This window comes from Eleutherodactylus coqui, chromosome 3, assembly GCF_035609145.1.
Source record: "Eleutherodactylus coqui strain aEleCoq1 chromosome 3, aEleCoq1.hap1, whole genome shotgun sequence".
NCBI lineage: Eukaryota > Metazoa > Chordata > Amphibia > Anura > Eleutherodactylidae > Eleutherodactylus > Eleutherodactylus coqui.
The window spans coordinates 298,497,298-298,516,590 of NC_089839.1; the positions used below are offsets into that span (position 1 = coordinate 298,497,298).

The following is a 19,293-nucleotide window of genomic DNA, read 5'->3' on the forward strand; positions in this document are numbered from 1 at the left end:
TTTCTATTATATATTTAACTTCTCTATTTGTAGCCTAATCCTACCCCCGCCATTATCAGTGTTATTTTTAGTGTGTTTTTCCTGCATTGTTACATTGTTGCTGCTGACTTAATAACTCTTCTCTCTGTCCAGGTTTGGCCTATGCGTCCGGTCTGGCTGCGACTCTTAATGTCGCCCACCTCCTGAAGGCCGGAGACCAGATCATCTGCACTAGTGATGTGTATGCAGGTAAAGGCTCAACCGTTATCAGCAGGCATGTTCTTGAGTCAGGCTGGACTCGCACGGGCGTATCCGAGCATGACACTATTCCCACAATATGCAGAAAATAGAATCCATTGGTTTCAATGAGTTTATTCGCAAGCTTGTATCTTGTGTGAACAGCTGCGTCGCGCAAAAGAGAGAATGCAGCACAAAATGTGTGCAAATACACTTGTGCTCATGTGAATCTAAGACACAAAGCATAGATGCTAAAAAAGCACAAATATGACAAACCGTGCCCAAAAGGGATCAATGCAGAAGTAGACTTCTGCTTACTTGTCAGTTGCTTTTTTTTTTTTAAACTGACGAAAATTCTAGAAGGGGTTAATAAAGGCTCTGGAGCCGGCACAGATCTGCAGCGCCTCCATTTAGGTTCACTTGGAAAACTTGATGGGAGACAACAAGGAGAAAGATGAAGGATCGAGGACTACTATAAAGCGAGGACTATTCTGTGACAATGATCCTTTCATAGCTGCTAGAAACGGGAGAACAAGACCTTTCATACGGGAAGGAACATTCCGCTACAGTGTTGCACAGCACGCCCTCCTCCAATATTCAGCACCACAATCTGCACTGATGACATCTGGGTTTTGGTGCAGAATTGACTATCGGAACCCTGCCAACAATTCAGCATCAAAAATCAACATATTTTGGTCCGGAATTCAGGATGGCGGATTCTGCAACATTATTACGGAACATTCCGTCCTGTGTCCAAGGTCCCTAAAGGCGGCGTCACGCAGAGCGTATTTGCTGCGGGCGTTCTGCAGCGGAAATCCAACAGCAAATACTCAAATCCGCAGTTGCTAAATGGTGCTTTATTTATTTTTGTGGATTTTAACCCTTGTATTTCTGAGGTTAAAATCCGCAGCTTAAAGCGCCCCACGGGTGTAGAATCTGCCGTCTGTCTAAACTGCTGTGGATTCATTGGAGGAAATTTCTGCTCCTTATACAAGATTGTAAAAAGTTCCTCCAAGGCTTGTGCTGCAGAATGTCCTGCATATGTGAAGCCGCCCGACGGGCTCCTTCACACTGGCAGCAAAATCGTGCCAGATTGGTGTGTTGCCAGATGCAGATATGAACCCCATTCTTTTGAATGGGTTCATTTCACACTAGCGATGTTTCTCTGCATGGCACCACATTGCAATGCTATGTGGGAAAAGAAATCGCAGCATGTTCTATCTTTTTGCGATTTCTGGTGTCTGGCAGCAGCTTATGCCCTTCTCTACATGAAGAACAAGCCCAGTCAAGCATGCCCGTATGGGCGAATCTGCAAGAATGGCTTTGGGCTGAATGCTCTCTAAATGGCGCTCTGCTAAGCTTTCATTGACTTCTATTCCTCCCAACTCTGCCTAAATAAACATTCTGAACATTGATGGGTTCTCACTATGGGGAGATAGGTAAGCTGCTGCCAGACTCTTGATAGCAGGTTATCACAAAGGATCAGTCATGTTGAAATCCAGCATGCACGACCCTCCGTTCTACCAACATGTAGAGTTGGGACGCCACCCTATGCTCAGCCGGCCATGTTGCAATCAACAGGTTTGGATGTCGTTCCTCTAATGTGCCTTAACTATAAGCATAGAAGTGACTACCGTGCTGCAGCGTCTAACGGCGTCCATCAGTCCTACAGCGGGATTACATCTGATCAGTCGCCATGTACTTATTTCCCTGCAGGTACAAACACATATTTTAGGAGAATTGCAGCAGAAATGGGCCTGAAGGTGACTTTTGTGGACTGCTCCGATCTGAAGTGTTTGGAGGCTGCAATCACATCAGAAACCAAGGTACGTCGGCTGTATATAGTGCGTCCGGGGTGCCGTGTGCAAGGACCTTTCACATGAGGCAGAATTATTCCGCAGGGCGCAGCCAAATCCACAGCTGCAGAATTCCACACCACAATCCATAGGTCTAACTGCCGATTTTGATGCAAAAATGCAGACTGCTTTTTAAGCGGTTTTCAACTCCGCCTCCAAATCTGCAGGAAGAATTTGCCACGGTGTAATTCGACCTATCGCATCCCATGTGACAGGTTCCTATCCCTCCTAACATGCCTGGCCTGCGTCTATAGTCGGATCCTGTGATAATGTCCCAGTGGAGGGGTAGTGATGCAGAATCCAAGGTACGATGCAGCAGATGGAGTAACCAAAATATACAGCATTTATTTAGAAACACAAATTAAAGGGGTTGTCCCGCGGCAGCAAGTGGGTCTATACACTTCTGTATGGCCATATTAATGCACTTTGTAATGTACATTGTGCATTAATTATGAGCCATACAGAAGTTATAAAAAGTTTTATACTTACCTGCTCCGTTGCTGGCGTCCTCGTTCCCATGGAGCCGACTAATTTTCGGCCTCCGATGGCCAAATTAGCCGCGCTTGCGCAGTCCGGGTCTTCTGCAGTCTTCTATGGGGCCGCTCGTGCAGAATGCCGGCTCCGTGTAGCTCCGCCCCGTCACGTGCCGATTCCAGCCAATCAGGAGGCTGGAATCGGCAATGGACCGCACAGAAGCCCTGCGGTCCACGGAGACAGAGGATCCCGGCGGCCATCTTCAGCAGGTGAGTATGAAGACGCCGGACCGCCGGGATTCAGGTAAGCGCTGTGCGGGTTGTTTTTTTAACCCCTGCATCGGGGTTGTCTCGCGCCGAACGGGGGGGGGGTTAAAAAAAAAAAAAAAAAAAACGTTTCGGCGCGGGACAACCCCTTTAAGTTAATATAACAATGATTTAGCAATCTGACTTTTACCTCTTGCTTATCTAGGCCCAACTGCTGCTAGCTAAAGCGTAGCAATAATACCTTATGTACAATTTGTCATAACTTGTTAAGGGGGGGCTTCACACCTGCATCGGAGGTTCTGCTTTTCTGCTCCGTTCAGGGAGCAGAAAAGTAGAATCCCTGTAGCTGAACGACTCCACCTTAGAACAGCGCTGAACGGACCCCGTTGACTATAATGCGATCTGTTTGCTTTCTGCTCAGCCGCCCAGCTTTTAGCCGTAAACAAAGGCGCCGCGCGCAGCACTTTTTCTTCCACTGTTTGGTGCCGGATCTGCGACAGAAACTCCAAATGGAGGATCCAGCACAGATGTGAAACCACCTTAACAATATCAATAAAACTCAACTAATATCTATACTGTCCCATAACAGACTTCAGAATATATGGTACAACTTCCTCCTAAAGGACTGACTGTAAAAGATGCAGCATGAGCTAATCAAATAATAATAATAATAATTTTTTTTTGCACCCCCTACAATAAACTGCTACCGTGTTTCCCTGAAAATAAGACCGTGTCTTATATTAATTTTTTGTTCAAAAAGGTTTAACTTTTTTACATGTATAGCTGCCTGGACACTATTTAAATTGACTTTTTTAATTCACTGTTAGCAGGGCTTAATTTTGGAGTAGGGCTTATATTTCAAGCATCCTCAAAAAGCCTGAAAAATCATTTTTGCATCCTCAAAAATTCTGGAAAATCATGCTATGTCTTATTTTCAGGGAAACAGGGTAGTAGCAGAGCTTTCATTGGGCTGGGTTTTTACGTGGCGCCTGTATTGTGGTTTTACAGTGTCTTTACCTGCAGGCTAATGTCTCATCAGAAGCTGCTGCCTGCAGGTTAGTGTGAAATGCTGCAGTTTTCAGCTCGGCAGGATTTGCAGGTGAAGCACATTGGACATGATCGGCTGAAAAACGCATCACGAAATAACTTAACTCTAAGGTGGGCTTTACACGAACGTATTTGCACGTGCCATACGCTGACAATAGAACCCATTGATTTCAATAGGTTTGTACACACTGTATTTGCGCACCAAGGGTCCCATAAAAATCTATGGGGGGTGCACAAATGTGCATGCAATTTGCAAGGAGATGTGTGAAACCCTGTGCAATGCTGCTGGAAATGGGGAAGATGGAAGAATACCTCTGCAGCGCCACCTATTGGATGGCAGTGTAGTGGCCCAAATGGGTCCTACAAAAGCGCCTTGCCTTTAAATGGCAGCGCTCAGTTCATGTATAACCAGCGAAGGTTAACTGCTACTTAATTTTCCCTACGACAGAGCAATTAATAATCTATCAGGTGGACAGTTAATTTTGATTGGTTGCAAGCCAGTGGAGTGACAGTTGGGAGGCAGTTGATCCTGCAGGTCTGTGGGGTGAAGAGAGGCAGGAGGGGAGTTGTGTCATAGTAATGGTAGGAAGATCGTCAGTCAGTGAGATTTCAGTTAGATCAGAACAGTAAAGTGCGCAGTTTGTCAGTAAGTCGGCTGTTAAACAAGTGACCATGTAGTTAGTGTGACCAGTTGTGTAGCTGAGAGGAGTTAGTCTGACAAGTGAGTTAGATAGTGAAAATCTTCAGGTGCCCATCAGAGAGGGAGACTGTGTATGTGTGTATAGAGGGGGAGTTGGGATTACTGGGAGAAGAAAGATCCCCATCAGCATTGCAGTTAGGGAGCTGCTGGAAGAGTTGTTGGATCCAGAGGCAAGTTACGGACGGTCACAGGGGAGTCCCTGCGAGGTGGCCGAGGCACAAGAATTAAGCCACAGAAGTATTTTACCATGCAGAGAGGGTGCCAAATACAGAGCAGAGTTATAACTACGGACACCAGAGCCACAGAATACCCTCATAACCTGGACCAAAATGGAGCTGTATACTGCTCACAGCTCACCCCATTGAAGAGCCATTATACCGGCCCAAGGAGAACTAACCGCACTGTCATATGTTACCCCGAGCATCGGCTCTGTCTGTAACCTGTAGAATCCCAGGTACATTATTCCTGTTAGTGATACTCCTAACATGGAAATAGAATGACCCCTTTTAATGAAGGGCTTGTATGTGTGCACTGATATATGATCGCTGCTGACAGCAACAAAGAAATGGGAAAAGAAAGTTATTACGTCTTAAGTAGGGATGAGCGAACCTACTCGTTTAGGGCGTTTTTGCACTCGAGCACCGCTTTTTCCGAGTAACTGACTACTCGGACGAAAAGATTCGGGGGGTGGGGGGGGCGGCGTGGTGGAGCGGGGGGGGTGGGGGGGTAGCAGTGGGGAACAGGGGGAGCTCTCTCTTTCTCCCCCCCCCCTTCCCCCCAAATCTTTTCGTCCGAGTAGTCAGTTACTCGGGAAAAAGCGGTGCTCGAGTGCAAAAACGCTGTAAACGAGTAGGTTCGCTCATCTCTAGTCTTAAACTTTGGTTCTTGTAATTTCTTAATTGCATCACATTTAATAGTCTTGTGCTAATGTAGCGATGGCACTACGATTTACTAAAAAAATCGCAATAATGCCACCAAGAGGCCATTGTGGCTGTCGCAGACGACGGGGAGTCACTTCAGAGCACCTAAGCAGCTGCCTCTTACAGCAGCATTCCTTCAAATCAATGCTTGACTCTTTATACGGCTCTGCAGAGCAAGGGTTGGGAATTGTTACAGACCTGTAGAAAGGATCAGCATTTGCAGAAATGCTGCCATCCAATAGGTGGCGCTGCAGTGCTATTGTTCCATCTTCCTTATTTGCATATTTCCCAGAGGAACATGGATAGCCTTATAAGTCTCCCCACCCACCTTCTTGGTGCTCTCCTTAAGGAGAGCTGATACCCCTCCTGATTCTGCTGGAAAAAACCTCTGATACTCCTTATACAACTTGGCCATTTCAATACTTTTTGTGTCCCGCGCACAAATGAACGCATCCTGCAGACAGAAAGTACAGTAAAATACGCCGCTGCGCATGCAAAAAACTCAGTGTCCAAAATCATTGCGCTGGTGTGCAGGGGCCTAAGATGCCAGCAGTCCTCCAACAATGCTTTGATGGGGAATTAAGACCTTATTCACAAGGGCCACAAAAATTGCGCGATTTTTGTAGCGCTGCAACAGCACATGTATGTGAAGCTCATGGATTCCAATGGGGTCTTCCAGGCTACAAAATCTCTCATGTGAAAGAACCCATTGGAAACAACGAGCTTCTCATACATGCATTGTTGTAGTGCTACAAAATCATGCAATTTTTGTGGCCCTTGTGAATAAGGTCTAACATGCAGGTCAAAAACTCCTATGAAATGTGCTAAAACTACAATACAAGCATTGCGTGGAAACCCGGCCCTAGTGTTGTATTCTTGGGCTACTACACTAACCCCTGAGGCTCGCAGTGGATTTCCCCGGTCAGCAGTTACTTTAATAGCTTTTCCTCCCCAGCTTGTGTGGATTGAAACCCCAACAAATCCAACGCTAACGGTTATTGATATACAAGGCTGTGCCGCTATCGTCCACAAGCATCAGAACATCATCCTGGCCATCGATAACACCTTCATGTCGGCTTATTTCCAGGTAAGTGATGATTCACATCCGGGACGGTTACAGTTTTTAAAAGATCCAAGAATCTTGCAGTTCTCACATTGACCACTAAGACTAATAACAGCCTGACCCAGAGGCGTAACTTGAAGCTCTTGGGCCCCAATGCAAAATCCGTAACAGGGCCCCCAACTATAATGCTTTATTCATAGTACTAGGCTTCCTATATGGAGAAGAGAGGCCTTATGGGTCCCCCTAAGGCTCCTGGGCCCGGGTGCAACTGCATCCCCTGCATCCTCTATAGTTATGCCAGTGGCCTGACCCTTCCTGTTCTGTAGACAACTTCTCAGTCGTCATCATCACAGGCAGGATTACACCGAGAGGTGACAGCAATATATAGATGACACAGAATCCACCATTCACAATTGATGGTTGTCACAGCTCACCTCCTTCCCTCCCTGCACACAGAACAGGAAGTCTCAGACTATTATGTTTAGTGGTCAGTCAGCCTTCACCCCAATTACCATCAGGCAGGACTACACTGAGGCGACACCAATATATATATATATATATAGATGACACAGATTTCACCATTCACAATAGATGTTGTCACAGCTCACCTCCTCTCCCTCCCTGCACAGGTCACAGAACATGCCCACAACACTCCCCCCATAGAAGTTAATTGGTCCCTTCCTTTCTATGGGGTATTAAGCTGCTGTAAATCATCTCTAAATGCTGTTAAGTGCAGCTCGGGCAAGGTGGCCCCTGAGGACAGGTCATCAATGTTCAAGTCCTGGAAGAGCCTGCTAAGGACTCCAGTCATAATAGATGATGATTCACAAAGATCCCTGTTTAATATAATTTTTTTCTTATCTTTTGGTATGTTTTGTACAAAAAATATTTTGCACCAGGTTCAGACTAGCCAGCAGGGGAACAGGTGACCCCTCCCGTGGGCCCTCAGCCACCCACCCCTCACACAGGCTGTACCATAACACCTTTCTATAGAAGTATAAAGAACGGGGCTCAAGTAATATTTGCATGTAGCTGTAAAGGGAGCCCCAGAATGAACTTTTCTGGTGGGCTCTGGACATCGCAGCCCAACTTTGTATTGTGTATATATTTGGAAATACACTTTTTTTTTTTTTTCTCTTATGGCAGCGGCCGTTGGCTCTGGGAGCGGATATCTGCATGTATTCAGCAACCAAATATATGAATGGTAAGTAACTACACTGCAGTATGAAAATGATGGCAGTAATGTCTGTCGCCACCAGGGGGCAGTCTGTGTCTGATCCATCCACTTGTTTAATTAGAGCTCAATAGGAAGTTGTTTACCGAAACGATACAGTAAATATTCCCCAGAAACCAGCTGCGAGGACTTGTATAGAAATATTGTATTAGAATTAAGAAGAACATTTAACTCCTTGTGTTTCAGGCCACAGTGACGTCGTCATGGGACTGGTTTCTGTAAACTGCGACAAACTGTATGAAAAGTTAAAGTTCCTTCAGAATGGTGAGTGACGACGTAATGAAGAGGCTTAGATACCCTGACTAGGGAATTATTTTTTATTTTTTTTTTATTTATTTTTTTCTTGCGACTAAAATTGCAGGAAAACCCCAAGTCAATGGGTTATATTCTCTGCATATTGAATGAAAATTTTGAATCCAGAAATACGCCTGTATGATGCTGGCCTTAACCCCTTAGTGACCAAGCCCGTTCCAAATTCTGGAAATATGACTTGTGTCACTTTAACATAGAATAACTCTGTAAAGGTTTTGCATATCCAAGTGATCCTGACTTTATTTATTCATTCTTTTTTAACCATTTAGGAGACGTACAAATTTAACATTAACACTTTGTTTTCCTGCACCAAGCCAAGATTGCAAAGGCTCATAGGTGTTAATGATACCCCAACAAATGACCCCATTTTAAAAAACACACCCCTTAGTATATTCACTGAGGAAGGAGAGGAGAAAAAATAAAATTTCATATTTTTGCAAATGTCATTTAAAAGACAGAATTTTTGTTTCTATAGTGCACATAAAAATGAGGATTTGCACCCAAAATAGATCCCCCTGTTTGTCCTGTGTTCAGAGACATACTCATTGCGGCCCTAATCTTATATCCGTATGCACAACAGGACTTAAAGCGAAAGGAGCATTAAACTTCAACTGTGTTCTAGCTTTTACGTAATCGCCATTGGACAACAGCGATCAGGTGACTGGGGACCGCTCACTGGGGCCCTCAATCACTGCTCCAGACTCTCAGCTACCTGTAGTACCCAGGAGCAGGGAGATATTAAATTACCCTGGCAATTCACAGCTTTTGCGCATGCATCTGCCGTTTGGTGCGCAGAAGTCAAGGTAAAGCTTTAGGGATGTATCTTCATCTCCCCTAATGGATATGATCCCTATGCGGAGATGAGACTGAAATGTTCATTTATTTTTACTTGACATGATTGCTGTTATGGATTGGATAGCAGCGATCATGTGACCGGGAACGCATACAGCGGCTCCCAGTGACATCTCTGCTCCCAACTACACATGCTACCCGTGAGCCAGAGCTTTTAAATTTCCCAGGCCATGCGCCCTTCTGTGCCCACACCTGCTCTGACATCTGGCATGCATGTGCACAAGGTGCCGTCTGGACCAGAACACCGCGGGACATTGCAGAGGACCGGGGTGAGTACTTTCAGCTGCCATGATGGATCTGATCCATCAGGGCAGCTGAATCTTTAACTTTTATTTACGTTTCGTTTCATATGATCGCCGGCATTCGGTAAATGCCAGCGATCATGTGGGGTGGGGTCACACAGCTCGGGATGACAGCTCCAAGTTGTTGGCTACCACCGGTAGCATGGAGCTGTCACATCAACGGCTTTTCAGGGTTTTAGTCCCCTGCAGGGAGCATGTTTTTACGTCTCTGGGGATTAAGGCCCAGAAAGCCAGGATGTAAAAACACTATGGGGGGGTGGGGGTGGGGGGGTCACTAAGGGGTTAATCCATGTAAATTATGGCATTTTATAGAAATGTTGTCCCCTAGAAGCAAGACGTGTATGAATGCCACCTTTTAAAGAGGGCCTGTCATGTACTCATGTCTGCGGGGCCTCCTGCATAGCTCTGTAGCTGCGGGCCCACCAAATCTGACAATGCCTCCTCCCTATTTCCCCATACTGACTCTTCTTTGACAGTGCTAGAAGCCGAAATTGTGTCAAGTGGGTGGTTTGCAGTGTTAATGGAGTCTGACATCACCCACAGACAGTTAGCTATAGAAACTGGGGAACACTGTATGAACAAAAGACTTCACTCTTCACTGGCTTTAGCAGGGCTGCAAAGTTATGCGGAATGAGGGGGGGGGGGGCAGAGACATGGGCACACGGCAGGTCCTCTAAAGGGTGTTTCCTACTTAATGCCATAGTAGAGGGAATGAATGTCTCATCACAGGGGTTCTGACTGGGACTATTCTAAACAGTACACCTCGAATACCCCAATGTGAATGGGGGAGCTGCTGTATTTGCTTCAATGGGATCGAGAGGGATTGCTAAGTGCCTTGATCTCTGCATGTCCCATAGAAGTGAATACAAGGGTGATTGATGCGCTCAGTTAACTCTGTTCTGTAGAAGTCAATGCAGGGACCACCACTCCATTCACCTGGGGCGTTGGGAGTTCACCATTCCAAGAATCACTTAGGATCCCAGCGATCACTGAACCCCCGTGAATTGGGGTTAAAGGTCACTAGATGGTGCCATAAGGAGCAGATAGACCGCCTATAATACTACAGTGCTGTAAGGACTCTGTGCCGTTGTACAGGCTCCATGCATTCATTAGGCCTTACAGTTGGAAACGGTGAGCATGCTGCCTCTGATGTATAGCATCATATCTAGTTCAGGGCCCTATAATCATCTGCAACACATTTCGGTACATTGTAACAAATGGGCTTTTGCAAACACAAGTCACATGGAGTGAAGGACCTGAGGCATGTTGAGCACCCTTCAGTCCACGGCACGGCTTCCATGTTGTGGTTCTCTAATGTATTTTTATGTGAATTTCTGGAGAAACTTTTTTTTTTTTTTTTTTTTGTTCTCCTTTGTTAAAATTCTCGTCTTACCTTTCCACCACCTCACTGTTTGTTCAACCTCAGCGCTTCGGTTCCTTAGAGTCAGTCCCATTGGTGTCTAATGCATTTCAGAGCTAGAGGATCCTGTTAGATGTAATATTTGCCTTTCATCTCTCCCTGCTGCTCCAGACTCTGTAGAAAAACTCCAATATTTGCGTTACATACTGAATCTGACTATTCTTGTGTTGCAGCTCTTGGCGCCATTCCATCACCGTTTGATTGCTACCTCTGCAACCGCGGCCTGAAAACATTACCCCTCCGAATGAAGCAGCACTTCCATAATGCCCTGGCGGCGGCCATGTTTCTGGAGAGAGATCCTCGTGTTGACAAAGTTCTGTTTCCAGGTATCATTTGGACATATTCCTACCTTTAACCCTTAGCGCCCCAGGACATATGTACATCCTGGGTGAATAGGGTTTGTATCCATCGGGAGTTGAGCACGTTGCATACACGGGTGGTGTCGGCTGTCAGCCGCGGTCAGTGTTATTAACCCTTTAAACAAAACTGTTAATTCTGTCACATAATATGGCACATTAAATGGTATAACTTCTCCAAAAAACAAGCCCTCATGGCTACGTTGACTGAATTTTTTTTTTTTTGGGTGGGGGTTGTTTATGGGAGGTAAAACCCACCAACTCTGCCTTGTATGAACATGGGCCTAGGATCCATCTACCCAGATAAGCAAAGACCCTGAATGGCAACACACAGGGTCCTTATATGTCTGTTAGACTAGTGGGCACACCAGGTACTGCCATGTGGTATCACCGTATGCATTCGTCTACTAACCAGATTCCACTCATAGGCTTTTTAAAAAATTTTTTATTGGTTTTCAGGGCTCCCATCACACCCACAGTATGAGATCACCAAGCGGCAGTGCACAGGAGTGCCAGGAATGATCACATTCTACATTAAAGGCAATGTGGAACATGCAAAGATCTTCCTCAAGAGCTTAAAAGTAAATATGACTATAGCTTTCCTATATATCGCAAGCAAGTGTTGTGTGTTTTTTGTTTTATATGGGATCTAGCCGCACTTCTGCCATGTCAGTCTTGGTAAACCTTATTCTGCATAATATGACAGTTCTAGACGTATCTTCTATCTGTTCTGTTCCTGTTATTCTTCCTGGAAATTTATGAATACATTTTCCAACTGCGTGTCTTATCCCTACACACTGACACTATCCAATCAGTGCTAAGCGTCACACTATGTAGGGGCATGCCCTTTTTACAAGCAGAATGATAATGCCCAGTTCTCTTTCCAGGAGGAGTAATAGCTGAATGGCACAGAGTTCTTTAAAAACCTAATCCAGAATTGTTACTTCATGGGGATTGCAGGTACTTGCTACCATGTCAAGTTTAAAGGAGTTGTAATTGAAGAAACCTTCCCCCCCCCCCCCCCCCTTCAAATACAGTGCCACTCTTGTCTATGGGTCATGTCTGGTATTGCAGTGCTTCAGGCAGTGTGGCTGAGCTGCAATGCCAGACATGAATGTGAACAAGACTGATGTTGGTTCTCTTGTTGAAAAGTATATACTTTTTGCATAACTCTGGACAGTCCCTGCATAGCTTTGCATCGTCAAAACTGCTGACAGACCTTCAGACCAATGATTGACCTCTGAGTACAATATTGCCGGACGCTTCTTGGCACAGACTGGAAGCATTTCCTGAACAATGGCTGGCACCGGGTGGAATATTTACCTAATTAATGAACTGAAACAATGAGCTCCTAATATATCACAGATCTCGGAATATAACCTGGAAATCCTTGGCATCACCTGTTATGGTTTCCAGCCAAAGCCTGAAATTTTTTTATTTTTTATTTTCCCCCCACAGGTGTTTGCACTTGCCGAAAGTCTTGGTGGATATGAAAGTCTGGCTGAGCACCCGTAAGTGTGACAATGACACAGTAAGGCTATGATCTCTAACCTGGGGCTGTGAGGGCTGGCTGGAAACTATAGTTTTGCATTAGCTGGCAAACCACAGATGGAAGCCTGTAGCAAAAAAAAACTGTGTAATGTGGCCTTCCACTTTATAATGCTTGGGGCCAGAGGGGTCTTTGCTTCTCTGGGTCCAGGTGTGACCGTTGCCTATTTCTCCATGCACTATGTAAACAAGTGCCAGGACCAAGTTCACTTAGAAGTCTTCACCAGTTTTAACTAGCTTCTCCCCTTCCTTGTTCAGTTTTGCTCCAGACCTTTTGCAGCCAAGTTATTTCTTAAACCCAACTAGTTATGGAGCCATCTTCTAGGCAGTAACCCAGGCTTCAGAAAAGAATCATAGCCCTTGCTCTGTCCTCTTCAAATTACGTTAAAGGGTGTTTTCTGGGATCTTTCCTTTAAGATAGATCAATATCTGCAAGATGGGGACTGACTGTTCAGGACCCTAGCCCATCAACTGTTTTAAGAGACTCTCGCTGTGGCCTCCTCTCAGTCCACTGACCTCCAATTCAAGTGACTGAGCTGCTATACCACCTACAGCAGCTCTACAATGTGTGCTGCTGTAGCTGGTAGGCAATGAAGAGGCTTGAGTGCTGCAGGCTTTTGAAACAGCTGATTGTGGGGGTTCCAAGTGCTGGACCCCCATAATCAAATACTGATTACCTATTCAAAGGACTTTCAGTGGGCGGTTCCATACAAGGATTTAGCACTCTTCAATGGGATTTTGGCTTTTGTGTGGAATTTGCATCAACAGTGGCATTTAACTGTTCTTTTCTGTAACGCGACTTTGAATTCCATCCATGGGCTTACAAGTTGATGCATCATTAGGAGGTGTCTTCTATGAGTGAACTAGTGTGAATAATTCATTATAATCCTGCCTGTGATAATGAGACTACTACTGAGAAGGGAGCTCTACAGAACAGCAAGTGTCAGCCTATTAGGCTTCACCGGTGTGAAAACTGGGAGATATTGGAATTTTTTATATACGTGTTGACATGGAAAAATAAAAATGCTCAACTTGATTTGTAGAATAGAGCATTTTCTGATGACCCCTTCCCTTTAAGCTGACTCGTTAGCCCTTCGTTTAATTACTCCTGAGATACCAAGAGAACTTAAGTACACAGCGGTTAAATTCTCACTTCTATCCAGATTTGCAGTCCCATATCTCATTGCCAGCGCTCCATGATTCTGGCTCTAACGGCAGAGGCGCCGGTAAAATATGCAGAGCAGCTGACAGATGGGCTTGCAACCGGCTCATCTCCTTCCAGCACTTTTATGGCCCGTATAATACTGTCTGCTTCCTCTTGTGTAGAGCCATTATGACTCACGCCTCAGTGCCAGTGGAGGACCGAGCCCTGCTGAACATCAGCGACACCCTTATCCGTTTGTCCATTGGGTTAGAGGACACAGAAGACATTATAGAGGACCTAAACCAAGCTTTGCAGGTTGCGGTAAGTACTGATGGGTCTGATGAGCATGGCAAAGATGCGTCGAACAACCCCCACCTCACCTTCCCGATCCAAAGAGTTAAACTGCAAGAAAAATAATTTTTGATCACTGTAGACCTTTGCAAACAATCGCGTCATTCATTGCAAATAATTGTGTATTGCTGTTTTAGACTTCCGGGCTACTTTTGACTAGTTGTATTAAAGGGATTTTAGAACTAATGAAACCTGGGACCCCCAAGCAGTCTTGACATCTGTGCATCCTGAGTTCCTGATGTGACTGTAGCAGGGATGCGTGACCATCAATGCACTTGGCAATCTTCCTCTGACCCATAGAAGTGACTAGAGTGGTTTGCGCACTGCTACTCGATTTACATTAATGTCAGAATTGCAGGGAGTCCCAGAAAGCTTGTGGATAGTGGATAAATGTCATTAGTGGGAAAAGCCCTCTTTAAAGGAATTGTGTGACGATAGAAAGTTACTCCCTTTCTGCAGGAATGGGGGTAACTTTCTGTATCCATGGAGGTCCAACAGCTGGGACCTCCAATAATCCTGTAAACGGGTGTCCTGAAAGACCCCACATCAATGGAGTGGTGGTCACGCATGTTCACTGCTGCTCCATCCATGTCATTGGAATATTGGAGGCGGGTGAAAGCTTGAACTCTGCTATCCTTGTACCTTCCATTCTATTGAATAGAGCTGCAGTGCACATGTATGACCACCGCTCCATTTATGGGGGAACCCTAGGGACCCTCGTTAACAAAATCACCTAGGGCTCCCAGTGGTCAGATCCTAACAATCAGAAAGTTATCCCTGTGAATAGGGGCTAACTTTCTATCCTGGCACAACCCCTTTAAGTAACTGAAAGCAAGGGCCCCTGGATGGTGTCGGGGTCTTCTAGTAGGATAGGGGCTTGCTGACATGGTCTCCAGGTTGATGGCGGCTGCTTCCAGTGGTAGGGGGGGACTTCTCTCTTCCCAGTGTGACTCTGGAATCCTCCCATGGGTTGCCGCCCTAGGGCCATGCCTGCCAAAGTGGGTTTGCTCACAAGCCTGAAGCAGAAGTGAGAAGGGTTTTGGTGGGATAATAAACAGCGGACCTACCGTGATGCTGCAACAGTTTATTATAACAGTCTAATGAATATAATAAAAAATCTGAGACTGCACATGGGACTCTGCAAGATCTCCTATACAAGTCTTTGGGAGCCTCATGGCTACTTAGGTGTGTTTGACAGTGATGGATCACAGGAGCGGGTGAGCATAAATACATCTCCCGGCTCCCTATCGCATCCCATAACTGCACCATAACTTGGCTTACAGTGCTGTAGGGACGGCTCAGGTTCCCTTTAACCCTTGTTATCGAGGACCGTCTTGCTAAGATTGCAATAATCGTTTGAGAAATTGGAGGCACTTGAGCATAACCAGTCCCACAAACAAATGGGGCAGAGTTTGTGTGCTATCCACTTCAGGGGGTAGTCTGAAATCATCCAGCAGCTCCTTTTATTGCACTTGGCCAATGTGAGCAGAGTCTGCAGATTCCCACTCACATGGGCAACTGAACGGGACTTGGACCACCACTGATCAAAACTTTGGACATGTCCCTGTGATGTCGGAAGTTTTAGAAAAGTTTAGTTGCCCTTTAATACTCTTTTCTAGTACTAATGAGGGTTATGTGTGGTATTGCAGCTCCGATCCACTGAAGTGGATTGAGCTGAGCTGTAATACCAGACCCGACCTGAGAGAAGTGGGGCTGTTCCTGGAATAAAATGGCCACGTCTTTCTAATGTAAGGGCTCATGCACAGGTCTGTTATGGATCCATGTATGGCAGGAATACAGTTCCTAGACTAGGATAGCAGCAGTGAACCAGTTTGTGTACAGCGCCATATCGAGTTCAGTTACCGCTTGCGTAAGTAATCTTTTTTTCTTCTTCTTCTCTCGCAGCACCCGGGTCTAACAAATCCAACCAAAGTGAAGGATTTGTTGCAGCATCTGAAGTGCAATTGTTGAATCCTGAATTATCTACATTCCCAACAAATTCTTCAATGTTCAGACACTACAATCAACAAATCTGATCTCTCGGAGCGGCCAACTGGCACCTTGCCATTCTTCTCCAATTACTCATGATGACGTGTCGGACAGTTGTTTATGCTCACTAATTATGATCCTTAATAACTATATTGATTTTTATACAAATCTAATCACTAAACACAGAAGTTACAGCTTTTTATGCAGATTACATTTTGAATGACGCCTACAATAGGAAAATCCCACCTTTTTGTTTGGTTTCAGGGATTTGGCCATGGTGCTGTTTCATTGCATCTGATGGCAAACTACACTTGTTGTCAACCAATCCCTCCCCTAGAAGTTGTCAGATGGAATAAAACTTTCTATTGAAGGGAGGCTCTAGTACCCTGTTGTATCCAAGCTAGAGGCGGTACAAGATGTGATAGAGGTGGGCATTGAGGCTCTAGCACCTTGCTGTATTACGTCTGGCTTGGGTACAAGATGTGATGCAGGGGGGCATGGAGGCTCTAGTACCCTGTTGTACCGCCTCTAGCTTGGATACAAGATGTGATACGGGAGGGCATGAAGGTATACAGGTTCCGTATGGTATCCTATGTCATATCGCTCCACATTTGCTGTAACAGGCTCTAGATTGGGAAAATTCGTAGGCTATGGGTGTTGGTGTCCTAGATGGTCCCATACATGTTCTATTGGTGATAAATCTGGTGACCGGTCAGCCACGGAAGTGTGACACTGTTGTGGAGACATTCCTGTGACCCCCCCCCCCCTCCTGTCTGTGCGGCCGTGCGTTATCATGCCGCTTCTTGGAAGCCGCCATGAGAGGAACACATGTGGCTGCAGGATGTCCTGAACATATCGCTGGGCTGTCATTGTCCCTCGTACCACTACTAGGGGTGACCGATTGGCACATATGATGATGGCCCTCCCATGCCATCACACCAGCAGAGGGCAGTGTGCCGCTCCACAGCAAAGACAGGATTGAGGTGCTCACCCCAAGGTCTCCAGACACTAGCACGGCTGTTGTCAATGCCCAAACTAAACCTGGATTTGCCGCTGAAGACAACCGTCCAGTTTTATCTTCATGAGCCCAATCCAAACATGGGCGACAGTAGGTGGGTGGATGTCAGAGGCTGTACATGTAATGGGCACAGTGACACAAAATTTCCTTCAGCCAAGTCCCTAGAAACACTATTCTTGCACCCCCTGTGTCTGAACCATCACCTGTCTCTGGATAGCCGACAACAAACAGTTGGAGCTCCTGCTTCTTGGATGATCCTCTCTACTAATGGTCTGTTGAGCATTCTGAGCCTGGTTGCCTTAGATGTGTTGGGACCAGTAGATGCATGACAGCATATACACAAAACTCAGAACGCCCCGGTGGGGGGCAATTTATAGATACAACCATCCAGCTTCTCACATCCCAATAATGCGCCCCTCTCAGACTCTGGTAACGGGGTGAAATCTCTCCTCTGCGACGTAGAGTCGTCTAGTGGTCAACCAGCTCTACACAAGCGGAAGAAGAGGTCACCACACAAGGAGCCTCCAAGAGACTTTTGTAGGCCAAGGGGGAACCATTTTTAGGGCATCGGGTAGCAAGACCTTTAACTTATTACACAACTCTAATAATTTACATAACTGACTGAAATGGAACTGCAGGACGAGTTTTGCAGCAAAAAGACAACTATTTCTAGGGGCCGGAGTGTTTTTGACAAAGTGTATATAGTGCTGCTCCCGATGTACCGGAGAAGGTGCTGTAATAGATAGAAAACGATTGTTACATGATTGAATCCAATGGTTAAGATTGTCCATGCCTGAACTTCAATAAATCTCGTAGTATTTTTACAGAGACTGCTTGTTCTTATAATTAATAAGAGTGCAAACATTTTAACGCAGGATCAAGTTTTCTCTTTATTCTACACCCAAAATTCCATAGATGGTGGGGTTTTTTTTGTTTGCCTCCTCCATAGTAATGTACAAGCAGAAAAAAAAACATCTTGTCTAAGTTGCATTTAAGGCTGTGCTTTTACTGCAGCCTCTTGGGCATAACACACATTGGCTAGGAGGGCGTGCAATGACTTCTATGTGTTTTTTGTTTTTTTTCCTGGCCATGCTCTGACCTGTGCAGGGAAGAGGGAGGAGGTGAGCTGTGACATCACCCATTGTAAATGGTGGGTCTAGTGTTCTCTATGTAGTAATGTCACTTCTCATTGTAATTTTGCTGATTTTGATATGGCTACTGAGAAGATTCTCTACAGAACAGGAAGTGCCAGACTCGGACTTAGCGGTCACTGTGCAAAAAAAAAAAAAAATAGGATTTTTTAAATCTAGAGTTTTACACGAATTTAAGGAAAAAAAATCACAAGCTTTTAAAAGTCCCTTTTTAGATGACACACTGTCTATTTCACAGCTATCAGACTACATTCAAGGCATTCATTTAAATTTCCCCATAAATGCCCAGTGCGTGAATTTTATTTTTTTTTCCTCTTACTAAATTGCAACCTCATCCTGCCAGTGCTGCCATAAACGGCCACTCGCTCTGCCTTCCCCGCGTGACGCCAATGGCTGCAACAGACAGACATTTATTGCAATGTATTCTTGCTTTAAGGGTTTGCAAGGAAAACTGTGTTAAAAACCCGTCCCAGCTGGCTCATCCGGTCTCACATTCGTACCAGCAGCCTTTCCTGCACGCTTCAATTGCTCTTTTCACATCTCATTCTCATTATGTTTCTACTATGTAGATTTGATGCGTCTTTTGGGAATACCGCATCAAATTTGCCTTGTATGAATTTGTGCTGGTTAATGCAGAATGGATGTAGCTATAAACTTGTATGACCACGTCCTTAATCTATCCCTCCTTCCCAACTGATATTACACGATGGTAGAAACTCCAGGCGTGGACCATAGTGCCCCTCTGTATGCCCGCTATTTCATGCATCTGACACTGCATTATGGAGTTACTCTCCCTCTGCAGCTTTCTTGCGTAGTACCCCAGAGTCAGGGTCCCACAGCACTACTGCTACCACCTTCTGTAATGTGGACATGGTTATTTAAGTGTCAACTTATTTATTGGTTGATTATTATTAACCCATTATAATGGGTCAGGCTGCCTGGCCATGGGCGATTGTTCATTGCGTTACCTGCGGCCGTAATACGGCCAGGGGTAACACAGTGAGCGCTTTCCATAGCGTTGCTATGGAAAGCACAACCCCCTGTCCATGAGCGGAGAATCATAGCGATTCTTTG

General features: G+C 45.4%; 1 protein-coding gene across 1 annotated transcript in view; it reads left to right on the forward strand.

The window, feature by feature from the left end:
* Positions 1 to 17,898, forward strand: part of LOC136621918 (cystathionine gamma-lyase-like) — a 44,607-nt gene extending 26,709 nt beyond the window's left edge. Inside the window, exons 3-12 of the mRNA XM_066597778.1 lie at positions 133 to 228; positions 1,933 to 2,042; positions 6,435 to 6,566; positions 7,689 to 7,746; positions 7,963 to 8,040; positions 10,836 to 10,988; positions 11,478 to 11,599; positions 12,477 to 12,529; positions 13,893 to 14,031; positions 15,967 to 17,898. Of these exons, the coding sequence (XP_066453875.1) occupies positions 133 to 228; positions 1,933 to 2,042; positions 6,435 to 6,566; positions 7,689 to 7,746; positions 7,963 to 8,040; positions 10,836 to 10,988; positions 11,478 to 11,599; positions 12,477 to 12,529; positions 13,893 to 14,031; positions 15,967 to 16,032 (1,007 nt within the window). The 3' untranslated portion in view covers positions 16,033 to 17,898. The remainder of the gene's footprint in view (positions 1 to 132; positions 229 to 1,932; positions 2,043 to 6,434; positions 6,567 to 7,688; positions 7,747 to 7,962; positions 8,041 to 10,835; positions 10,989 to 11,477; positions 11,600 to 12,476; positions 12,530 to 13,892; positions 14,032 to 15,966) is intronic.
* Positions 17,899 to 19,293: the final 1,395 nt, after the last annotated feature.